At 40.6% G+C, this 22354-nt stretch overlaps 2 protein-coding genes and 1 non-coding gene across 7 annotated transcripts in view; all 3 read right to left on the bottom strand.

Annotated features, from left to right (window-relative positions):
- Positions 1-492: 492 nt before the first annotated feature.
- On the bottom strand, positions 493-5776 carry si:ch211-106k21.5 (leucine-rich repeat-containing protein 26). Of its 4 annotated transcripts, XM_068341376.1 has the most exons (4): positions 5539-5775; positions 4892-5128; positions 2067-2239; positions 493-1998 (listed from the first exon to the last, which is right to left on the bottom strand). In XM_068341376.1, exon 4 carries the CDS (start codon positions 1994-1996, stop codon positions 770-772), a length of 1227 nt encoding a protein of 408 aa, XP_068197477.1. In that variant the 5' UTR covers positions 1997-1998; positions 2067-2239; positions 4892-5128; positions 5539-5775; the 3' UTR covers positions 493-769. The 4 variants fall into 4 exon arrangements, with proteins under 4 accessions (XP_068197477.1, XP_068197476.1, XP_068197478.1 ...); XM_068341375.1 differs by lacking the exon at positions 4892-5128; XM_068341377.1 differs by lacking the exon at positions 4892-5128 and having other exon boundaries at positions 2067-2236.
- On the bottom strand, positions 4124-4195 carry trnae-uuc (transfer RNA glutamic acid (anticodon UUC)). Its single transcript has one exon. It is a non-coding gene; the product is annotated as a tRNA-Glu (tRNA).
- Positions 5777-6843: 1067 nt separating the features above from the next.
- LOC137612825 (zinc finger protein GLIS1) overlaps positions 6844-22354 on the bottom strand; it is a 31334-nt gene continuing 15823 nt past the window's right edge. Inside the window, exons 4-9 of one of the 2 annotated variants that reach the window (XM_068341550.1) lie at positions 18298-18411; positions 16470-16596; positions 15377-15533; positions 8955-9061; positions 8772-8867; positions 6844-8514 (exon numbers count right to left, since the gene is read on the bottom strand). In XM_068341550.1, the coding sequence (XP_068197651.1) occupies positions 8381-8514; positions 8772-8867; positions 8955-9061; positions 15377-15533; positions 16470-16596; positions 18298-18411 (735 nt within the window). In that variant the 3' untranslated portion in view covers positions 6844-8380. The remainder of the gene's footprint in view (positions 8515-8771; positions 8868-8954; positions 9062-15376; positions 15534-16469; positions 16597-18297; positions 18412-22354) is intronic. The other variant, XM_068341551.1, reaches the window with a different exon arrangement.

Raw genomic sequence — 22354 nt, 5'->3', positions numbered from 1 at the left:
AAATAAACTTGCCCGTTGTTCATTTTAATGACAGGCAGCGTCATGCTGGTGCTGAAACAAGCAGGAAATCTAGTTTAGAAGACGCCTCATCCACCTCTATTTAATCTGGTCTACTACACAGATTTGTTCATGAACAGGAACTGATGATACAGACATTTTTCACATATTACCTGAACGTAACGACACCTCGCGTGTCATTTTTACATAAATTATTATAATAATAACAACATTTCTGGGACGAGACCCTCCCCATTGGTTTGTCGTCTCTGGGTTACATCAGTGCAACATAGTGAACTCAGTCAAAGAAATATAAAAGATATCTACTAAAATAATTCAGACATGATTCTTATTTGTACATCAGTGAGGACATAGTTGTGAATATTTTTTTTTAAATGAATCAATTTTTTAAATTTTTTTCCATCAGATCCCTGGTAGCTCTCACACACTGAATATTTAACATACTGTATATCTAATCTGTTTTATTACACACACACACACACACACACTGGGAGTTTAACTTTCCAAAAATTGTCATGTGAACATTAATATTGAACATTAATATTTGAGAATCAACTAAACAAAAGGGAAAAAATGTCTGGCAGTAGATTATAATTTAGAAATATGCTTGTTTTCTGCGGCTCTCTCTCTCTTTGTGTTTCTGTGGTTCAAGTACTACTATTGTACATTTTTAAATAATCAAAAATCAAATAAAAAAAGAAAACATAACTGAACAGATTCAAACGGATGAGTGGTTCCGATCTTCTCCGTGTCAGGGAAGCTTGACGTCCTCGTACTCGCCGTGGTCCGAATCGTCCAGTTCCATCCCCGGCACCAGGCTGTAGTATTCTGTGGACTGGGTCAGGTACGCCTTCTCCCTGTCGGACGAGTCCTTCATCACTTCGGTCACGCTGACCGTGTCCAGGTCGGCCCTGCTGGCCCCGTCGGGCTCCTGGGAGCCCAGCCTGCCCTCTGTGGAGCTGGAATAACGCGAAGAGACCGGAGGAGTGGACTCCACCGAGCCCAGCTTGATCACCACCTCCTCATAGACGTCCCTGTCGCTCCCCATGAGGCTGGACGCCGGGCAGAGCAGCAGCTGGTTCTTGAAGCTTCCTTCGCTCGCACAGCTCTCAGTTTTCTTCTCCCCGGGGGCCCCAGGGGGCTGCTTTTGCCCCTGCTTCTGCCCGTTCCTGACGTTGGTGCGAGTTCTTTTCTTTGAGGCGCACACGGGACCCTCTCTCCTCTTTCCCGTCCTCCCGCAGCACCAACAGAGCAATAAGGCAGAGAGGATGACGAGGGGAAGCACGATGAAGAGCACCGTCAGCCCGACGGGGCGGCACACGTCGCCCAGCTTCACCGACAAAATCCCCCGGCCGAATAAATGCCTGGGGGAGACGCAGATGAAGTTTCCCAGCAGGTCCTGCAGCGTCGTGGTCCGGTTGACCTTCTTGGCCTCCTCCACGCGTTCCAGGAGCAAACAGGTGCATTCCCAGGGGTTTCCATCCAGCTCCAGCCTTTGAATATTAGGCTTCAGCAGGACGGAGCTGGGCAGTAAGCGCAGATGGTTTTCTTGTAGATTCAACCAGTGGATCTGATCCGAATCCTGAAGAAAACCCACAGGAAGCTCCTGAATCTGGTTCCTGCTCAGATCCAGCTCCGTCAGTCTGGGCTGATTGGACAGGAACGCCTTCGGTAACGTTTTCAGCTGATTGGAACCTAAATAAACTCGCTGCAAAGAAGTGGGCAGGTCGCTTTTGGTTTCAACAGAACTGATGTTACAGGAGGAGAGGTCCAGCGTCTCTACGTGGGTCACGTTGGCGAACACAAACCAGTCCACATGGCCGAAGGTGGAGCCAGAGTAGTTCAAGCAACACCCGCTAGGAGGAACCTCTGGGGGAAACTGGGGCAAAACAGAGGCTGGTGGACACACGCATCCACCCACAGGCCTCATCTTCATCAGCAGCAAGGAAATCAACACGGCGCCCGGCTGGTGAAGCATCGCTGAAACAGAAAGCAAAGTCAAACACAGGAAACGTGACGTTTATTGCCCCCCTCCTCATCAGCCCTACCTGTGTCCTCTCCTCTCACTCAGCTCTGCAGGGCATCTGCTTCACGTAGGCTCACACATAGAAGTGGGCTGGTGAACATAGCAACTTCTCCGAGGACTCCTGGTTGCCGTGAGGATTTGTGAGAGTTGGCATGGCGACAGCTCGCTAGGGATCAGGAGTCCAGCGTGTGGCTGCTGGAGAGGAAACAGATGTTACTGGGACTTAAATGTGAAATCTGTACCCGCAATCGGCAAAAGGAAGTCAGAAAAAACGTGATTGAAAAGTCAAACTTTAGCCAAGACGACTTTTTATCGTTACATCTAGTAGAGGAAAGGGAAGTGCATCGACTACACCCCCATCAGAGGGGAATTATAACAGAGAAGTTGTGCCTATAAATGTTCAAATGAGCAAAATGAAGAAAACGATTATGAGATGCGCACATATTATATTATATTATATTATATTATATTATATTATATTATATTATATTATATTATATTATATTATATTATATTAGATTAGATTAGATTAGATACACTTTATTGATCCTAAACTGGGAAATTCACACGTCGCTGGGGCATTCACACAAACAAGGATGATAAACATTGAAGAAAATTAAGACATGAGGGGAAAGGTTCATGTTAAATACAAGATTATCATTTTTGTTATTATTATTATCATTATTATTATTGTTGTTGATGTAATAATAATTACCCGGTAATTAAAATAATAATAATAATAATAATAATGATAAAACCCCAGTATAACATATATACATTTTTACTGGGGTTTTAAATTTGGAACTTGAAATCACAGGACTTTATGATAAACCATATGTAATATACACACATATACTCTATAAACAGTGTAAAACATAAACGACTCGTCCGTTGTTGAGACAGATATCATGATATCTTCATTATCAGTAAATCTTGTGGTTGTGATAATTGTGCTCCAGCTAACAGGTGTGCTATAGGTGAATCCAGCCAGCCAATCACCTGCCTTCTTGTGGGTTACCAAGGAATGCATGCGTGTCGCCTGTTTGTCTTTCTATGAGCGGCAGATTGAACCACAGAGCTCATGTTCAATAAGTAAATTAAAAGGAACAAACATTCAAGAGAAACCACAACATACAACACGTGTGCACATTAAAAAACAGCAAAAATCACCAGGTTGGAGAGGGGCTCTAAAAATAAAGTCAGAGCGTTTAATTTCACTATAATTTCATGTACAAAACAGCCTTTAATCTGAACTTTGCCTCCCAGTGTGTGTGTAGCTGGTACAACGTGACGTAACGACATTTTGGAAACTGCTGTTGGAGAAATCAACAGTAATTGTTGGTCACTTCCTGAAAACTACTTAATAGCACTGAGTGAACCTAAAAACATGTGTGGTCGACGTAAACAAGGCCTGTTGTTGTTTCCACAGTCCTGATGTGTGACGTAGGACAGAAGAGACCGTTAGGCAGCAGGAACGCACCGACAAACACACCAACAGGGTCGATCCGTCAAACCGTCACCACCAACATTCACAAGTTTCAAACACTATTAACTCGTCTATTATAGAACAAGAGATGAACAGAAAATTAACTTTGGGTTTTGAAGTAATATTCAAACACTAAACTTTACACATCATAGTTGGACTATGAGAAATTTTACATGAACTGAGATAAGCTGGGACTGTTTCTGACAAAATATATCATCCCATGATTGATCAATGGATGGAGAAAAGATATTTTTGCTGGAAAAACCAATGAATCTTTATATAAAAGTAATATTAATAATAGTAACAATAACAGTTGCAAACTCAAACTTCACAGAATTTCATTTATTTATCTATTTATTTTACCAAACTTCACATAAACTACAACAGATTAGACCCTGGTTTGTATCTTATGCTCTAAGACACATTTTCTAATGCTAGCTGCATTTCCAGGCTGTACTTCAGCAAATTACCTTCAGAAAAAACCACCACTCTGACAACATTAATGCTAACATGCTAGGCTTATGTTTGCCCACTCAGCCTTTTAAATAGATGAATAAATCAATTAATCCTGATGGGAAATTATTTAAAGAACGTTCCCATACCGGGAGTCGAACCCGGGCCGCCTGGGTGAAAACCAGGAATCCTAACCACTAGACCATATGGGAATAAAAGTAATATCATGTTGGCATTATAATATTTGCTGCCCAGTGATGGTAAAAAAATAATACTAGTTGATAGCTACTTTTTTTTAAACATTTTTGTAATTAGTAATAGTTACCTGAACAGGTGACCTCAAGCACACAGAAAACTAGAACTAGAAAATTAGCTTCAGTTATGATGTCAAAGGAATAGTTTGACTTCAAATATCCATCTAAGGCCCCCAGAATGTATAGCTCCTCAGTTACACATTGTTCCACGTGTCTACAAGAAGAAAGAAAGTAAGAAAGAATAAAGACAGAAAGGCCACGTTGGCTCTGCTTTAAGGTCATGTTGTTTTAGCATTTCTTTGAACTGTAAGTGGAAACTTAAACTAATATTAGTACTATAAGTGTACCTTAAAATAATATTTGAATGCTAAACTGCACTGTGATATTGAGTTCTGTGGAGTGTTATAATTATATATGAACATATATATAGTAAATAGAGTTTATATGTATTCAAACTGAATGACTGTGAAGAGGAAGATGAAAATAGACAGATTAGTGCAGTTGTAACATTTGGCTTGAGTGTTGCTCATGTCATGTGTTGTGAAGATAACTTGATGCATCCATACGATGACAGAGAGTCTAAAGGTTCCTCTCAGTTCGCCACTGAACTGCAGATTAATGTCGACTAAGCACAGACTCCAAATATTGACTTACTACTTGATCTATGGATTTTCAAACTGCACATGACGTAAGAGACGTTGTTTGAGAGCTGACGAGGCTCCGAGCCAGAAATCTAATCATGAAGGAACATCTAAACTATGGAACATCTCCTCTGTGGATGTGAGCGCCCAATGAAAGGAGCAATCCTTGGAACATGGATGATCTCACGCTGAAATAATGTGAGCTGCTGCATCCTCTCTGGCTGTGAAACAGCAGTCTCCATCCATTCTCCTGTCACAAAACATAAAACCATAAAATATTCCAACATCACGTTAAACCAGGCCTGCAGCTGCACCTCCACCAAGAATGCAGCGGTGAATATGATGGGAAGTTTTGACTATTTTATTAAAAATTTAAAAACTGTTGTCATTTAAGGTAGATTCTGTCATTCCATCAACGTATTCTTTTCTGCTTCTTATTATTAACTCATCCAAAAGAATGAACATAGAACATATATAATGCTCAGTTTCTAGAGTTCAGTATAATTGAGTCATTTTTTCTGCACATCCAGCATGAAAGTGTGTAAAAGTATAGGCCAAAGATAAAAAATAAAAAAAAGTTTCAGAAAAGCATTTCAAATAAAAAAAACCCCACACACACAAAAAAAAACCCCAAGAAGAAGACCCAAACAGATTTCTTACCTGCGGCTGTCATGACAGCTGGAGACCTGGTGAACTCTGTCAGGAGTTATTCCCTCCAGTCCGCATCTCCGAGCTGAACCTTTCCTCTCTGGGTGTGTTGGCGGAATGCAGAAATACAGCTTCTAATCGGTGTGTGTGTGTTTGTGTGTGTGTTTGTGTGTGTGTGTGTGACTGTGTGTGATTCCCGGTGCTCACTTCTAACCAGCTGAGCTGCAAATGAAGCGGACAGACCGCAGCTCAACTCAGGACGACGTTGAACAACGTGTTGCAGCGCTGTGAACGGAGCGCGCCGTGCGCGCACAGCGCTCTGGGCGCACGGCGCGCACGGCGCGCACAGCGCCCCCCTGTGGTTGGATCGAATCTCTCCAACCTCTCGGGATCGAGCTGTGTGTTTTTGTGCTCAAGATTACAATCAAAACCAACAGCTTTTTAGCTTCCACAGTTTAACATTCACAGTTTCATACAAACTAAAAAAAAAAGACGTGAAACATTTAACTTTCTTTGCCGGAAGATGACGTTTGATGGAGTTAACTGAGAAACTTAATGAAATCAAACAGAGTAATCAAACATAAAGGGGCGGGTCTGACTTTTGATGACCAGGAAGTGACATCATGCGCGTCATTCACGTCAGTGTGGTGGAAAACCTCAGTGGGGTAAAGCTGGGTTTAACCTTTGAACCCCTGAGGCAGAGATGTTTAAAAAAAAAAAAACATGCATATATTTAAATGTGTTAATTCAGATAAAATAAAAACTCAAAAGGTTTTAGAAACCCTTTGAAAGGAAATGACAAATGTACAGAATTCTCTCCAGGTTGAGCTTCTTCTTTGCCTCACCCTGGATGGGTTGATCAATGGTGTGGATGGTTTGATAGCTGGAGATGTGAATCAACAAAGGAAGGTTTATGAACTTATGATGACTGATGGCATCAAATCTCACCTGTTTGTGACACAGAACATCTCTTGGTAGGGACTGGCCAAGTTATTGTGTAGTACTGTTTGTGCTAATCTAAAGGTGTGACCGAATAGATGGCAGCCGACCAACAAACACACATACCTGCCTCATAGTTGTTTGACACAGGCATTATTATTTATCTGATGAGATGATTCTTTTAATCACGCGACTTAGTCATGCATTATAACTTCTCAAATGATTTTCTTCCAACATGCATGACGTAAATACAAACGTTTTTGTTTTGGAGATTTTACTTTACAATCATAAATTGCACTGATTTTTCTTTAGAATAATGTAATAAATAATGAGAGTGAGCGTCAGTTAAAGTCCTAAAACTAACACAAGACAAACACACTCAAACAGGTTTCTTTTTATTAAGATATAAAAAACAGGTGCATTTATACCGTTTATATACACTGTTGAATGACAATAAGAAATCTCTGAATTGGTACAAAATGAGTATAAACATTTTCTGATTGGTCTTAAATGATAAAAAAAAGGTTTTACAGAAGTTGTTGTAAACAATGCAGCCTCCCTCTGACCAACACTGATAAGAAAAGGCTGTGCGCGCACACACAGACACACACACACACACACACACACACACACACACACACACACACACACAAGTAAAAATGAGACATTTTAGTGCACATTTTTGTGATGGGTATCAGGTTATTAATTCCAGTCACCCACACTGATTCACTCGTGTGTATTATATTTACATGCAGCTGTTCAAACACTAGGTGGCAGCACTGCCACTGTTTACTGTACACTCCATCCTCCAGCATTCCTGGGAAAGATTTCCATTTAGTTCACAGGTTTTGGGCTGAAACTTTATAGGAAGGAAATATCCTAATCAATAATTTGTATGTTGATTTTTGTGTGAAAATGTCACATTATTGTTTTCAGCATCAGATTATTCTCTTATCTCCTTATTGGAGTCACAATAAATGGACCTCACTTACATATGTGCAGCTTTCCAGGGGTATTAAACCACTGAACACCCATCCATCCATCCATCCATCCATCCATTCAGCCGGTGAAGAAACAGTCCCACACAAAACACTTTGTGTGTTTCACATTGATTTGTGCTCATAAAAAAGATATTCAATGCTAATCAATCTTCAGTTACTCTTCGATAGATATTATCAGTCAGACTGATTCAGGCTGGCTGTTTCCAATCTTTCTGCTAATCCCATTTTTGCAGCACCCTTCTAGTATTCAGACACGATAAGGATCTCACTCATCTCACATAACTCTTGTGAAAACAGGAACACAAACAAATATGTTTATTATCTGCTAATCGTTCTATCGTTTGGACGTCTCATCACATAAACTCAAAGGTTCCCAACTTTTTTGACCTTAATAAACTATGATATTTGTCCAAAAGAAGAAAAGATCTAGTATTTCATATAAAACAACAACTACTGGAGAGAAAAATGCACCAAAAATAATATATATGAAGCAGAACTGTGTTTTTTTTTTATCTCCTTAATTATCTTTTTCATTGTGACATCAGCTGTTCTTTGTAGATTGGACACCAGCATATGACAAAATCTCACTCAAATAACCTTTTTTATCAGCCAGCAAATGCAAGTGCTCTGGTCTGAATCACAATTTATATTTATGTCGGTTATGTTCACTTATGTTCGAAGGCTCTGCCTTTAATTAAATGTTTGTATCATGTAAACTTCCATTCCATTTCTTTCTTCTTTTTTTTAACATCTGTTAAGGATAATAAAATCGAACTCCAGCCTTGAACATACAAACGTTGCCGTTGTGTTTGTCTGCACACACGTCATACATGCATCTTCTACTTATTTCAAAAACAAAGTGATTTTACTCAGCCTTTTATGTTTTGTTTTGGGGGTTTTTTTGGAGGGGGGTATCATGAGTCCAGGTATATGGAGTAGATCTGGTTGAGGCAGCGGTCCACACCCCCCGTCTGGAACAGGAAGCTGTCATCTGAACAGGGGTAACCCCCTCCCGCCTGGCCCTGCAGGTCCTGCAACAAGTCAAACCCTGAGAGCAAAAAAATCAAACAGGAGAATCTTGTGTTGTTTTATCACGTCTTTCATGTGGACGAATGCGGGTCTGAATCACAAACAATTAAAATCAGCTAACAAGCCATTAAATAAGTGCTTATGTATTATCATCACTCAGTGACATCATAGATGTCAGGAGGTGACGTGAGTGTGAAAGGTCCTAAACCCAAATATTAAAAGGTCTGTTTTCAGCATCAATATCACGTTGACTGGTTCCTGTTTGCTCTTCCTCACCTGCAGAGTGAGAGGATGTCGGGTTGGTGAAATAACCGGCTGCTTCAAAGCCTCCATAGCTGACCGGCTGACCCTTCGCTTCCCGATACGCACACCCTTAGAGAACCACAGAAGAAGTGATCAGAACCAGAACAGCTTACGTCAGGCTGAACCGATCAGGCCGACGGCTGGAACTGCCTCTACCTTGCTGCTGTGAGAAAACTTGTTGGCTGTAGGTTCTGTGGAAATCCTGCAGCTGCACCTCGGCTGTGTCTGAGGATGAGCTCACTGGAATGAACAACGATCTGTTCCTGTTGGCAACGCGACAGCAGATAGGGTAATTATCAATGCCCCAGTGGGCAAATCCACTCACGGACGACCCCGAAAAGCCCCAAGAGAAATTAAAAAATACATCTTTTGTTCATTCATTCATCTCCTGTAGATGAGAGGATCCTGATTGTCTTGTTTTTTGGCCACTGTAGCTGGGTTCCCAGCTGGCCTAGAGCGGGAGGTGGGATACACCCCGAATGAGACGCCAGAGTTCATTGCAATTAAAAAAAAAAAAAAAATTAAACTCAGTCGTTTTAAACATTAAAAGAAAAGATTGACGTGAAGAAAATTTTTTTTCTACAACTGTGTGTACATCCGCTGTAGCATAAACTGCAACTGTTAGCATGCTAAGCTAACTAGCTCAACTAATTACAGTATTCCATCTCCTGACGGCTGCTGCTTTAATAATAAAGCCTCGTCTGTTTCTAACTTTCTTCCAGTTGGCTCGGACGTCACTCCTGCTGAACAGTTTAAGGTTTTCTGTCACATAGAAATGACTTCAGCATTTCTTAAGCCTTATTAACTTCACCACAGATGTCTGCGCTGCATCCCAGAGCCAAGAACACTTATGGCAAAATTATGTCAGACTCACAAGTAAATTCTAAGTAATATGACAGCTATGACAGCAGACGATCATACAAATTTAAGATTAATCAAACAAATTCAAATTGAAATGTGACAGTATGAGTAACCAAGGATTAATCTGGACTTTTTCTTTTAGCAACTATCCATTATCTACCTTATAATACTGACAAAAGTGGAGGAATAGCTCCCAGTGTGGCGGCAGCTGTGTTGTCAGACACAAACATGTAAATACTGGTGGACAAACGGGACAGTTTATTTAAATGGACCCAGGGGGGGGGGTGTTGGTGTATGGGCTGTTATATGCTGCTTTTGTCTGAAGCTGTATCCATTGCTCCGCTGCAAGAATGTGCTGACACAAACACTCTGACTCAACATGGAAACGAATGAGTCAGAGGAGCCAAACTCGAAAAGAAGAAAAGGAAGGCAGCCAAATATCTCTCCGAGGAGATATCCAGCTGAAACCACCCCCCACCGCCACCCCCAATATGGTATTTGAATCCAGTCCCCTCCTCCTTTCACGGAGCACTCGCTCTCAGCATTTCATGTGGCCTGAGAACCCTCCAGGATGATGTACTGTAGCGTATTGGTCCCCCGAGAGCCGAAGGGCCCTGGTTTGTGCTGGAAAGCTTTTCGTGGGCTGCATAAACAAGTCAGGCCTTGTCAGAGATACTGATGGCTGCTGGACCCGCTGCCGTCTATATTTGTATCTGACCAGCAATAAAAAGGAAATGGAATAGATTTTTTTTTTTCTCGACTTATCGTTTATCATCCCCAGGTCTCTTTATGACCTATTTCCCATGTCAGATGCTATTACATTAAATATACAGGTCTCTGCTTTCAGTGGAGAAACACAATAAAAGCCAAAATTAATCACGAGGACTTTTGACTCCTGAACTGATATAAGTTACAGATGGCTGTTGCTTTTCAAGATAATAAAGACCAGGCTTTGTGTAAGATAAAGTAAAGAAAGGGGGCTTTGATATAGTCTGACTGCTGAAGTGAATGTGCTGCGATGACTGCAAGCCCCAAGAATTCCACACGTTTGTGAATTCCCCTCGGCGGCCCCTAAACCATCAGCGCTGACCTTAACTATAAACACTGCTCCGTGACTTACACTCGTGTGACGCTGCAACAACATACCGTAGACGTGTGAGCGTGGCCCCGCTACGCCGATCTGTCGCTGAGTGTGCCTAAATGTACGAGATGCACGACCCTAAAAGAGCACCCCCCCCCCCCTCCGGACAGATCAGCTGTCAGCACGACTTCTCTGATCATCCGTTAAAGCTAAAAGTCTCATTTTTTCCATTTCTCAGTCTAACTACTGCCAGCTGCCCTCCTTATATATGGAATGAGAAGAATCCTGCTTGTAGCTTTGGAGCTCTCATACTGTATTTATGTGTCCATTATCATGTTTGAAACCCCGATTTCATCCATGGCTGCTTCTTAATAGCAGCACACGCTGACGGGATCAGATTAGTGGATGAAGAGGTTAACAAAGGTACCAGGATGCAGACGCCAATCTGATCTTTCATCAGATTTTACAGAGGAAATATTTGCATGGGATCATAATGAAGATGTGTACGACAAAAGGATATTTAATATGATCCAAGCACTTCCAAACAAATAGTTATAAAAACTACAGCAGACCTATTTCATAATCAAGATACAGTAAATACAAAATGTGTTGGCATGCCAGACATTAAACAAGTTCTTTGGGTCCAATGCTTCTCAAAGTTTCTGTAAAGTAAACTTCTTTAGTGTCTGATTATTCAGATTGTACAGTGTAATAGTGTTTCTGTTTGCCTGGAATTCTGGGTAGTGATCTTGTGTATCGTATCTCGTATTAGCATTAGTGAGACTCGAATGTTAAGCAGCTAAAAGTCTTCTCAGAATTCAGAGTTAATTTGCTTTCAAATGTTTATCATATCGCTAATTTAGCAGCCTGCTGTGGGATTCTATAGCACTGAAGTGATGCTAATGGTTGAGCTAACTAGCAGCGTGCAGGCTTTGGCTGCACAACTCGTAGGGAGTGTTACTCAGTGCATTGAGGGATCAAATGAGAAGCTGTCGTTGGTTCTGATCCTGGTTTCTCCAGGGACCACCTACTCTTTAGGAGCGGGACGAATCCATTCACACACCAGCGGAACAGCCAATCGGAGCAATCTGGTGTTCAGTATCTCGCCCTAGGATACTTCCAACATGTGGGCCTCAGGGCCGGGGATCGAACCAACGATCATCAGTTAAATAGACCAATCCAAAGATCAACCAACAGGTGAATATTGATGAAACCTGGTCTGACGGTTGTGTACTTATTTAGTTGCGGGTTGGTTCATCATCTTCAACAAGATCACATAAAAAATACGCTACACATCTATATCAAACTTGGTGGAAGGATGGGTATCTCAAAAAAAAATAATTGGTGCACATGTGAATAAAGAACAGATCTAGAATCAGGTTTTTATTTCCTTAAACACTTTAAACTGTGTGCGTGACAAGACTATACTCCACTAAAATACAGAGATGGTTGTATGAAACCTGTCAATCATGGAAATGGAAAACAATGCAAACGTATTTCTGTGTTTCAACACTGCTATCAATCATTATAATCATAAAACCTGGCAGGTTTTTTATGAAACGTGTCTTTTTTTGATTGAGGGTTGGGCAAACGTTTTGTTCTTTCAGTTAAACTCCTTAAATTTCATAGACTTTAATGGAAACGTTTGTGTGCCAAAGTTGGAGCAGTGACTCGTTGGAAGGGTTGTAGATATTCTACTGACAGCCCTCCAGATTTAAAAAAAAAAAAGGATTCGCTTTGTGAATTTAAATCAGTTGTTTTTATACCAAAACAGAATTCTATCAAGTTGAGAATCCAGATGTTATCATGCTGTAACTGACAGAAGTTGTGTGTCTGAATGAAGCTGGAGGAAGTTGGGTGTTTCCACTACTTATGATTGAATTGTGTATTTTTAAAGTTATTCATTGGGACATTTTACTATAATCCAACTGTTGGATCTTTTCAGGGCCTGCTTGAAGTCTGCACACACACCTTTAACAACAATAAAAAAGACAGTTAAATTAAACCATTAAGATCTCACAACCAAAATAATGATGATTAAAAAAAAACTGGTAACAATACTGATGTGTAATCTAAATCCAGCATTGACTTCAACATGATCATTTTTACTGAAAAATCTGAACTGACTGAACATTTTTAACTATATGAATATATTGAAGGTGACATGATGATGCAAAAGGATTCAAATAGTTTGTGCTGGATGTTTGAAAAAAAAAGAAGATTTTTCCAGTGTTTTCAAAGCTTTCAGTCAAACTTGCTTGTATCAGAGCAAACAAGGGACAGAGGATGCTGGAGGCCCGGTTCCCTACGACTGAAATGGGGACCACCCTGGACCCGGTCTAGTTGGTTACTTTATTTATTTATTTTTGTTGTTTAGTTTAGTTTTGTTCTTGTTGAATGTTTTGAATAAAGTTTATGTGACTATTTTGTGGGAAATAGATCACATGTGTGTCTTCTGAGGGGTAGTGATGAGGGCCACCACCATTGCCAGGGGTTCTTATAGTGTGGAGCAAACAGCACCAGAGGATCCACATTGTTATTGACTCCATTCCCCCACTGCCTCCAGAAGAACCTCCTGCTATTCCTCTTCCCCTCACACAGATATGAAATAGTTCTGATCAGAGCTTTTCTGAAACCCCCCAAGCTTCTGGAGAATTAATAAGACATATTTATTGTCATGTTATGCTGGACTGGATAAAAACTGACAGTTCATGGTTGAAAACATGCTTGAAGTTTTTCAGGACACGAAACAGTCTGAACATCACCTTTTTTCTGCTTTTATCTCCTCGTCTACAGCTGCTTCTCCGCTTTAGAGGACACGGGTCTGCTGAAGCCTATTCCAGCTGGCTATAGGTGAGAGGTGGGGTACACCCCCAGATGAGACACCAGCTCATCGAAAGCACAATGAGTGCAATGAGTTCCAGTGACTTCCACAGCACCGCAAGCACAAACTTATATCATCTTGACTCAACTCTTACAACATCTGCCAGGACTTCAAGCCCATTTGACAACAATAATAGACAATTTCATGAAACGATGTGCGTTATATGTGCAGATTTGGTATCATTTATTAAACCACTGACATGTTATTTTAGGCCTTATTAATCCTCTTCTATTTGGCAGGCCGTTGTCACTGCGGTGCCAGTGGAAGAGTTGAGACTAGACACTATTGCTCTGCAGACTGTCAGCTTTATCTCTGTAGTTTCTGGACGAGACAAAATTTGTCTCCGTTTACACACATAAAATCTGCAGACTAAAACATCCAACCACAACGTCAAAACTCCTTCTCTGGTCATAACGACTCTGATTTATTCAAGAATGCGTGAATTCACATCTCTCTCCCTGTTTATGTTCTTTTCAGCTATGATGTGCGCTTTATGAGAGGGGAAGCAAAGTGACTGTGAAATTTTTCAGCGTGTGCCCGTGCATATTTCGGTTGAAACACAATCTCTGAGGGAAATCTTGCACAGAGAATAGAAAAATTTGACACACAGACAAGAGATTTTTAGTTAAATATCTGAAAATGAACATCTTAAGGGACTGATTTTCCTGAACTGATGCTGAAGAAGCAAAAAAAAATGTGGTCAACTTTCACTATTTTTATCTTTAGTATAAAATAGCTCTGCAGGAAAGCTGCCAGATGCAAATGAAAAGCTATTTTGCTCCATTGTGTTGGAATGGTAGCGGTGGTCCCTGTAGATAACACCGCCTCGCCAGACGCCACCAGGGTTAAGTGGAAAAACATGTTGTTCTTGATTTGGATGAACCAAATATTTAAATTTGCCTCTGGGTACATGGATGAGTAAAAACCATGTTTTCCAAGAAGTGGAGTAAAAACAGAGGTAAACAGCTGTATTTAAAGTAGTATTTCTTAATTGTGACTTCACAAGGAAGCAATAACAGTCAAAGGACAGAGAGGTCAAGCTGGGAAAAACAAACAAGACATCAGAAATACTAATGAGGAGCCCGTGGTTGACTAAACATCTCATAACCAGTGGTAAAAGCTGAATGTGTGTAACTGCAGAGCTGATGAAGACGGCCGTGTGTTTACAGTCCTTACCTCCGCCAAAGGGGGGTGAGTGATCGGCTTGTCTGTTTTTCCTCTAAGCTGGATTACACAATAAGCATTTGGCAAGTTTTTGGAGAAGCTGGTGGGTGGGTTGGACGCGTGACAGTTAGCAACAATTAAATGTTGGCGCGGATCAACACAACAAGGCAAAGTTGGTCCCTTTTTCTCCAGATAAAGACAAGTTGTTCGTGCTTTTTTTTTAATCTAGTCCTTCAAACTGAGATGTCACTGTTAAATTGTGCACAGATTTGTATTAAATTAATATCAGAGATAAACATCTGGGATGGAACCAGGAGATAGAATCTGCCCAGATGAACAGATAATGTGTCTTTCAGATCGACTTTTACAAAAACTGTGGGCGAAAAGTTCATGTGTTCATGAACTTCCTGTCAGTAATATGTGAGTACCCACAATGCATTGGCGACACATCCAGGGTGTACCCTTCCTCCTGCTATAGTCTGCTGGGATAGGCTCCAGCAACCCACGTGACCCAAACAGCTGAAGAAGCAGAAGATAACGGACGAATGAATGAATGAAGTGGGAGTACTGGACTTGAGGAACACTCACCCGTCTGTCAGCCCCCCCGGGCTCGTCTGTGACGATAAGGAGCTGCTGCTGTCAAACATTCCCTCTAAGTCTTGATACCTGGAGCAGGTGTCTGCTGGCGGAGGGACGAACTCTGAATGCCCCATGTTTTGGACCCTGCTGCCGTTTGAGTACATACCTGAAAGACACACATGTACATCCTGAGTGTCCATCATGTGCATCACCGTGTTGTTCATATTGTTTATATTATTTCATTCTCAAATGATCCTTCATTATTTTTTGAATAATACATTTAGCCTCTTTAATCTCAAAAGATAAATCTTTAAATGCGTCTGCAAATTAAAGAATCTAATCTATTTACCGATCCCCTACAGTTTCTTTTCACTGTGAAGGAACTTTTCAGACACATTTCAAGCCTTCATCGACGGTGTTAAATGCTACAAATAGTTTTTGGTGATGTTCAGTTGAAACTGAAACTCAGCAAGGTTTTCAACACTGGATTATATGGCAGTACCCAACGATTTTAGCAATTCTCTGCATACGTGAGAGTCAAAAAGTTGCATTTCGACTTAAACATTTGGTTATCTCTGATAGGTAGAAGGTTCTCCTGGGACGTCTGCTAAAAGAAACACTGACATGCTTGTTGCGCTGTGAATAAACATAGCTGGTAGTGTGCCGTTTGAGGCTTCCCCCTCAAAGTCTTGCGGCTATAGCTGCTAGTAGATTGAAGTAATAGACATAGACATCCATCCTGGACACTCTCCCCACGCTGTTGCCAGCTCAGCCTCAGCGTACATGACAGCTTCTTGGTCCCAGTTCAGCCATTGAAAGGGAACGAAAATGAGATTGGCTGGAAAGCCATTTTGGAGGAGTTGAGGGACGAATGAGGAAAGAGCCAACCAGCAGTCAATGCCCAGTAACCGGACAAGGTAAACACTGACATGATGAGCTATCAATGAATCAATGGGGGGAGGAGGGAGAGGAAAAGGAGCAAATGAGGCCATGGGAGAGAATGAAAGAGACTGCTGAATAGCCCAGGTGCTCCAGCGATTATCTGTTTCTGGTCTTTCTTTCGTTTCCAGAGAGGTTCTTTATCCGTCTCATCTGTGCGTACCTGTGAAGTCATCTAAGCCCGGCGAGGGCGGTCCGTTTCCACGGTGTGAACAAGCGGAGCTGTGGAGATGCTGCCTTGCCAGACAATCGCTCAAAATGTCAGATTCCAGCATTGGGTGCCCTTGAACCTGTCAGAAAAACAAAACAAAAGACAGACGTTCTTATGGATAAATCGTGATAAAAATACGGTACGCTACATTTGCTGTGATGTTTTCACGTTGGTTACGCGGTTGCCTGTCTGCATGTGGAGATGAGAATAATTGTGTTAAAGCTGCAGCTTGGTCATATCCAATCGTATTACGCAGTTGGGCAATATAATTCCCACAAAGCTGAACTTTGGGATTCACTTCACTTTTTATTACATACAGTAGATCAATTGAAAACACAGTTTTCCACAGGCAGTTTTCTGCTTTTCATTTTTCTGTGAAACCAAGTGTCTGGTTCTTGTTTTATCCCTCAAATCTATCTGCTCAATGATTTAAAATCTAGAAATCTTGTTAGGCAATTTTATCCTAAAACATTCTAACAAAGTTAAGGGAAGACAATTTTCTTTAATATTCTGTGTCAACAGACCATCCCTGAGGACTTTCCAAAGCAATTTAGCAACTAAGAAGCAGCTTTAAATGTACATCACGAATCCTAAAAGACATATGAATAAAAAAAAACAGGACATTTTTACAACTTAAACCAATTTCTTTTTAATTTACAGACATCAATTAATGTGAAAAAAAGCTTAAAGAAAAATGCCTATCTGCTAGGAGATTGTGAAATGATTTCGAAGTTTAGCCCCTCAGGGTTTTTCTGCTATTGAAGTGTTAGTCATGTCACAACTTCCAAACACACGTGGTTCTGTTTAAAGCAAACAAGGCATGAGAATTCACTCAAAGCCCTCATGTCACTCAGAGTCCGTAGAGAACAAACAAGGTCCAGATAACACTGAACAATAGGCTCCCTATTCCAGCATCCAGCCAGTGGTGTCATTTCTCTGCTGTATTTCATCTGAACAACCATAAACATTCCTGCTCTGCTTTTACCCTTCCTCTGGTTGTTCTCTCGCTCTTCCTCCCAGTAGGGTTCTTCAACCCTTCAACAAGGAGCTACGTAGAACTCAGACCTGTGACTGAACCTTCTTTATGGTTCTCTGAGACAAGAGGCTTTGTTCTCGTTTTTAAAAGAGCAGATATTCTTTCTTTTACTGATTTGTGTCAAATTATCTGTCAAACAGGTTCTGGTTCCTCCAGTGGTTGATTTGGTTGATTGTCTGAGTAGTTGATTGGTGGACTAACTGAATGGTTGATTGATTGGTTGTTGGTTTGGTTGATTGGTTGGATTATGAACGAAATAATTTTATATTTACAGTAATGTAAACGTTCATGAACCCTTCCCATACTGATATTAAACCACCTTGTATCCGTATTACCTTTAAAACACTCTGACAGACTGTTTAAAGCACTTTTGTATTAAAAGAAAGGTGTTTCTTTAATACAAGGACGTGCGCTGGGTTTTGCGAGTCTCGGGAACGCAGCACCCACACGGATGCTGTCAGCCAATAGCTTGTGCGTACGGGATCACGTGACTACCTTTAAAATCAGCAATGTAATGAGTGCGAACAAGCGAGGGATTACTGTATGTAAAAATTACTGAATTGATTTCCACCAAAAACTGTTGAGATGTTGATTGAGTCATAATCCCACCCGCATAATCTGACATTGTTTGGTCTTGATCTAGAGCTAGCTCAGCATAATTTTTTTTTTCTGCTCAAATTTCATATAATAATGACATTTATAATATATTGCCAATAAAAGGTAATAAACCTAAAGATGTGTTACCTTGACTTCCCTCTCCTGGATGACTTTTGCTGAGTGAGCTTTGACATGCTTTCGTAGGGAGCTGGGGTCGGTGTATCGCTTGGTGCATCCTGGGATCTGACACGCGTATGGCTTCTGGGAATGGAAAGACGAAAAACAAAAGAAAACTATGACGGAATACAGAAAGAAATAGTACAGTTGTGTTTATTTAGAAGAGAGTTTCTAGAAATAAAACATCTGTGCATCAACACTGTTACACAGAATCGACTATCTGGACATTTCCTTCCCCTGCCCGAAATACACAAAACATCGAATGTGTTTAGTTTATTATTTAAGTTTGTTTATTTCCATAGAAGCAAATTCAAAACTGTGGTCATGTCAGAATTGTTTAACCATTATCATTACTTTTGTGCTGTTAAGCAACGTAGATATTCCACGTTTCCTGAAGCTGGGCTATTTTCTATGGTATTTTAGGTTCCTTGGTTAACAAAATGAACTTTCAATAATATACTCTGTATAATATACTCTATACTTAAAAGACTGGCAAAACAAAACACATTATGGTCAGACACTTTTCTTTTTTTTTTACAAAAACTAGCATAGGCTCAGTGAGCGACCTCCAGATGGGTCACAGATTTGGAACTGTATGCAGTAGTTCTGTGTTTTAACAAACATTTAGAATTAAATGCTCTCCGGCTGTTACTCTGTGTAGCAGTGAAGCTAACAGGGAGAAGAAGGACATGCAGATTATGTCAACAGTTCACGTAATGTGCTTCTAAGATAAATTACCTTCAGTCAGCAGCCTTATGGGGAGGAAGAGAGAGAAGAGTTAGGAGAAAATAGTGAGTGCACAGACGCCTCCTATTCAGGCATAAATCAAATTATTCATAAAGTGAACATAACCTACCTGAAAGCATAGAACCAATTGAGCATTGATTTCGGTAGCAGTGCAAGAAACAAATTGAGAATGAATCTGGCAAAATCATTTGAAATACAATAAACTTGATGTAACATAACTGAAATGGATTTAAAACAGAAATATTCTGGGGGGAAAAGCCTTAAATTCCCAACTAAAACATTTCTGTGTTTTAGGAGCTGCTGTCACCTGTAGTTCAAAAGATTTGTTGAAGCTGTGAGTTGAAAAGAGTCAACGACCCCATTTACACAAAACTAATTTATTCCATGCTTTTCCTGATTCATTATTGAGTGTTAAACCATGAGGAATGCATTAGGATTTCATGAGAAACACATGTACAGTATTTGGTAGAACCTTGAAAGTTTATGGACCACAAAGTGAACATTACTAGAAAAAAATAATCACGTACAAGTTGGAACGGGCACTGAGGAAGTTTAAAACATATTCTACTAATGTAAATGTTAAAAATCAAATTAATTCACAAATTAAAATCTGAAAATGTTTAAATGTTCAGAGTTGCATTGCATGATCAGAGTTGCAAGCTCAACAAAGTGTCTAGAAAACAACACAATGCTGTTTCAAGAGCGCCGTCACTCAACTGGACACGTCACACACGTCACACACTTCACACAACGCCGCTGATCGTCGGTCTTGTTGTGACTGACGCAAAAACAAATGAAGTGTTGGTACAAAAACAAGTATTTGAACCTTTTCAGTCAACCTTATGCTTCGGCTCCGCTTCAGTTAGTCTCCACAAAAACAAGAGGCTTAATAATGAAATTCTTAATAAAATGAACACCCAAAAACAACCAAACACAGAAACAACCAGTCCTATCACCATCTATATTAATTTTTGAGTATTTTGCACATTATAGATCTGTCACCTTAGATAATTGTGACGGCACATCTCAGGAGGACTAGAGGAAGACCAAAGAGGAGGTTTATGGATGTAGTGAAAGAGGACATGAAGGTAGTTGGTGTGAGAGAAGAGGATGCAGAAGACAGGGTTAGATGGAGGCAATCGATTCGCTGTGGCGACCCCTGAAGGGAAAAGGCGAAAGGAAAAGAAGAAGAAGAAGTGAAGTAATAATAAAAAAAATCACATCAATCATTCATTCATTTTTTTATTCATTCATTCATTCTCTTAACCGCTTACCATGTTTAGGTAGAGCCTATCCAACCTGACATTGGACAGGACGTGGCACAAGTTGTGAGTTTACAGCAGGGCCACATGAAATTCACCCAATCAAACTCACATTCATACCTATGAGCAACCTGGAGTCACTGTTACACCTCTGTTCTATGTGTTATTTGGTGGGAGAAGGTTGGAGAACCTGGGGGGAACCCACTCAGACACGGTGACAACATGAAAACTCCACACAGAAACGGTGGATTTGAAGCCAGGACCTTGACATCCACCCAAAACGTCATTTAATGGAGCACTTGTACGAGAGATTTATTTATAAGATGTCAATTCTTCTTTCCATTTCCTCAAGATAACAAGTCAAGCAGAAAAGAGGTAACATGAAATACAAGGTCAAGTTGAGACACTTTTTGAGAAATTAACCTTGGAAAAAAATCTTTTATGACCGTTGGCTGTTATTTATAATACTAGGAACACAATCAAAAGTTTTTTCGTCAAAATGAGATAACTTACGTTGACACCAGCTTTTTCCTGGCAAATTGTTCAACTATTTTCAGGAATTATTTACATTCAGACGGTTTTCCACTGGGCCTCACTTCTGGCGCCAGATGCGTGTAATTTCTGATTTCTGATACAACTGCCAAGCCGCTATTAGCAAGCATGAAACCACAAAAATGGGAAATAATGTTCTCCTCTTGTTATAATAACACGGGAGTGCAATCTGCAGCTCCGTCTCACTAGTGCAACAGGAGATCTGAGTCCCTGGATTACCGCTAAGTCCTCATAGCTTGTCAGCAGGAGTAAAAATAACTGTGGGATACAGAATAAATCCACAACAGGTATGCAGTTTCACAATCCTAAAGAAAGTCCAGGCTATTCAGAATAAAGATGAAGGAAAGAGAGAGCAGATGCATTTTAAACAAATGCATTTTTATGTGCATTAAGTTCACAATAGAGTATAGATAGCCCTTATTACTTTACAAATGTTCTATATCATGAACAATTGAGGACATTTGAGGACATAAGTTACTCAATGAAATCGTAAATGATGTCATGCAGACATGAATAATGATGGAACAACTATTCCGATCCTTTTACACTGCAGTCCAGTTACATTGTGGGATGTCGGAGTCTCCAAACCAACCCAACAAGAATAGAGACACCCTCCTCCAGTGTAATCTCTGTTCCTAAGATCTCGACCACCGATGGTTCAGACAAAGGCTCAGGTGTCCGATGCGAGCGGGGGGGCTCATACAGGCTCATAATCACTCATCCTGTATGACCCAGCCATTTATAGATCCCTTTCTAATGCCCTTCACATGCCTGTGACAAAATCCACTGAGACAGGCTGATGAAGACACAGCTGGATGCATTTTGTTGATGTCTTCTGTCCATGGAAACACAAATAAGGAATTCTATACAGAAAATAAAAGATTTTTAGGCAATTTAAGCCTGTTGCCTCACAGGAAATCCACCTGAGGACCTGGGAGTACCACAATCAATAAAGGTGACAGGTATTTTGTCCAGGGTGCATCACTTTTCTCACCAACATCCAAAAATCCAACCCTGCACAGAACAAGACGTGACAGGAAGTGGACGGATCTTATCAACAATTTCAGACGGAAGCACAATCTTTGTAGTTACCTTTGAAAAAACAAACCAAACAGCTCAGATTCATTTGTTCGTTGACATGTCTCTCCCAACAAAATTCAGTGTGTAAAAACCCTGCTGCTCTCACAATGCTGCATTTGTTGGTAGATCAATAAAAACCATCTGTAGAGACCCAGTATCTGCCCACTGGTAGATCTCTTAGCCTCCTGTGAAAATGTGATGACATTTTTCTACCACAAAGTGATCCTGAATGAAAATAACGAGCTGTTCTGGAAGATTCACGTTGTCAAAATGAATGCAGACGTTTCCAATCAGGAGGGGAACATCTTTTATTCCGAGTTTGTTTCAGCTGATGGAAAATAGCTTCTGTCCTCTGGTGGATCCGCTCTGAAAATGTCCAAATCCTT

Source organism: Antennarius striatus, chromosome 18, assembly GCF_040054535.1.
Source record: "Antennarius striatus isolate MH-2024 chromosome 18, ASM4005453v1, whole genome shotgun sequence".
Taxonomy (NCBI): Eukaryota; Metazoa; Chordata; class Actinopteri; order Lophiiformes; family Antennariidae; genus Antennarius; species Antennarius striatus.
The sequence above is the reverse complement of the archived record's forward strand: the minus strand, read 5'-3'. Positions and strand labels throughout refer to the sequence as shown.

Excerpts from the sequence above, each read along its gene's own strand:
- si:ch211-106k21.5 (XM_068341378.1), bottom strand. The coding sequence starts at position 1,996 with ATGCTTCACCAGCCGGGCGCCGTGTTGATTTCCTTGCTGCTGATGAAG.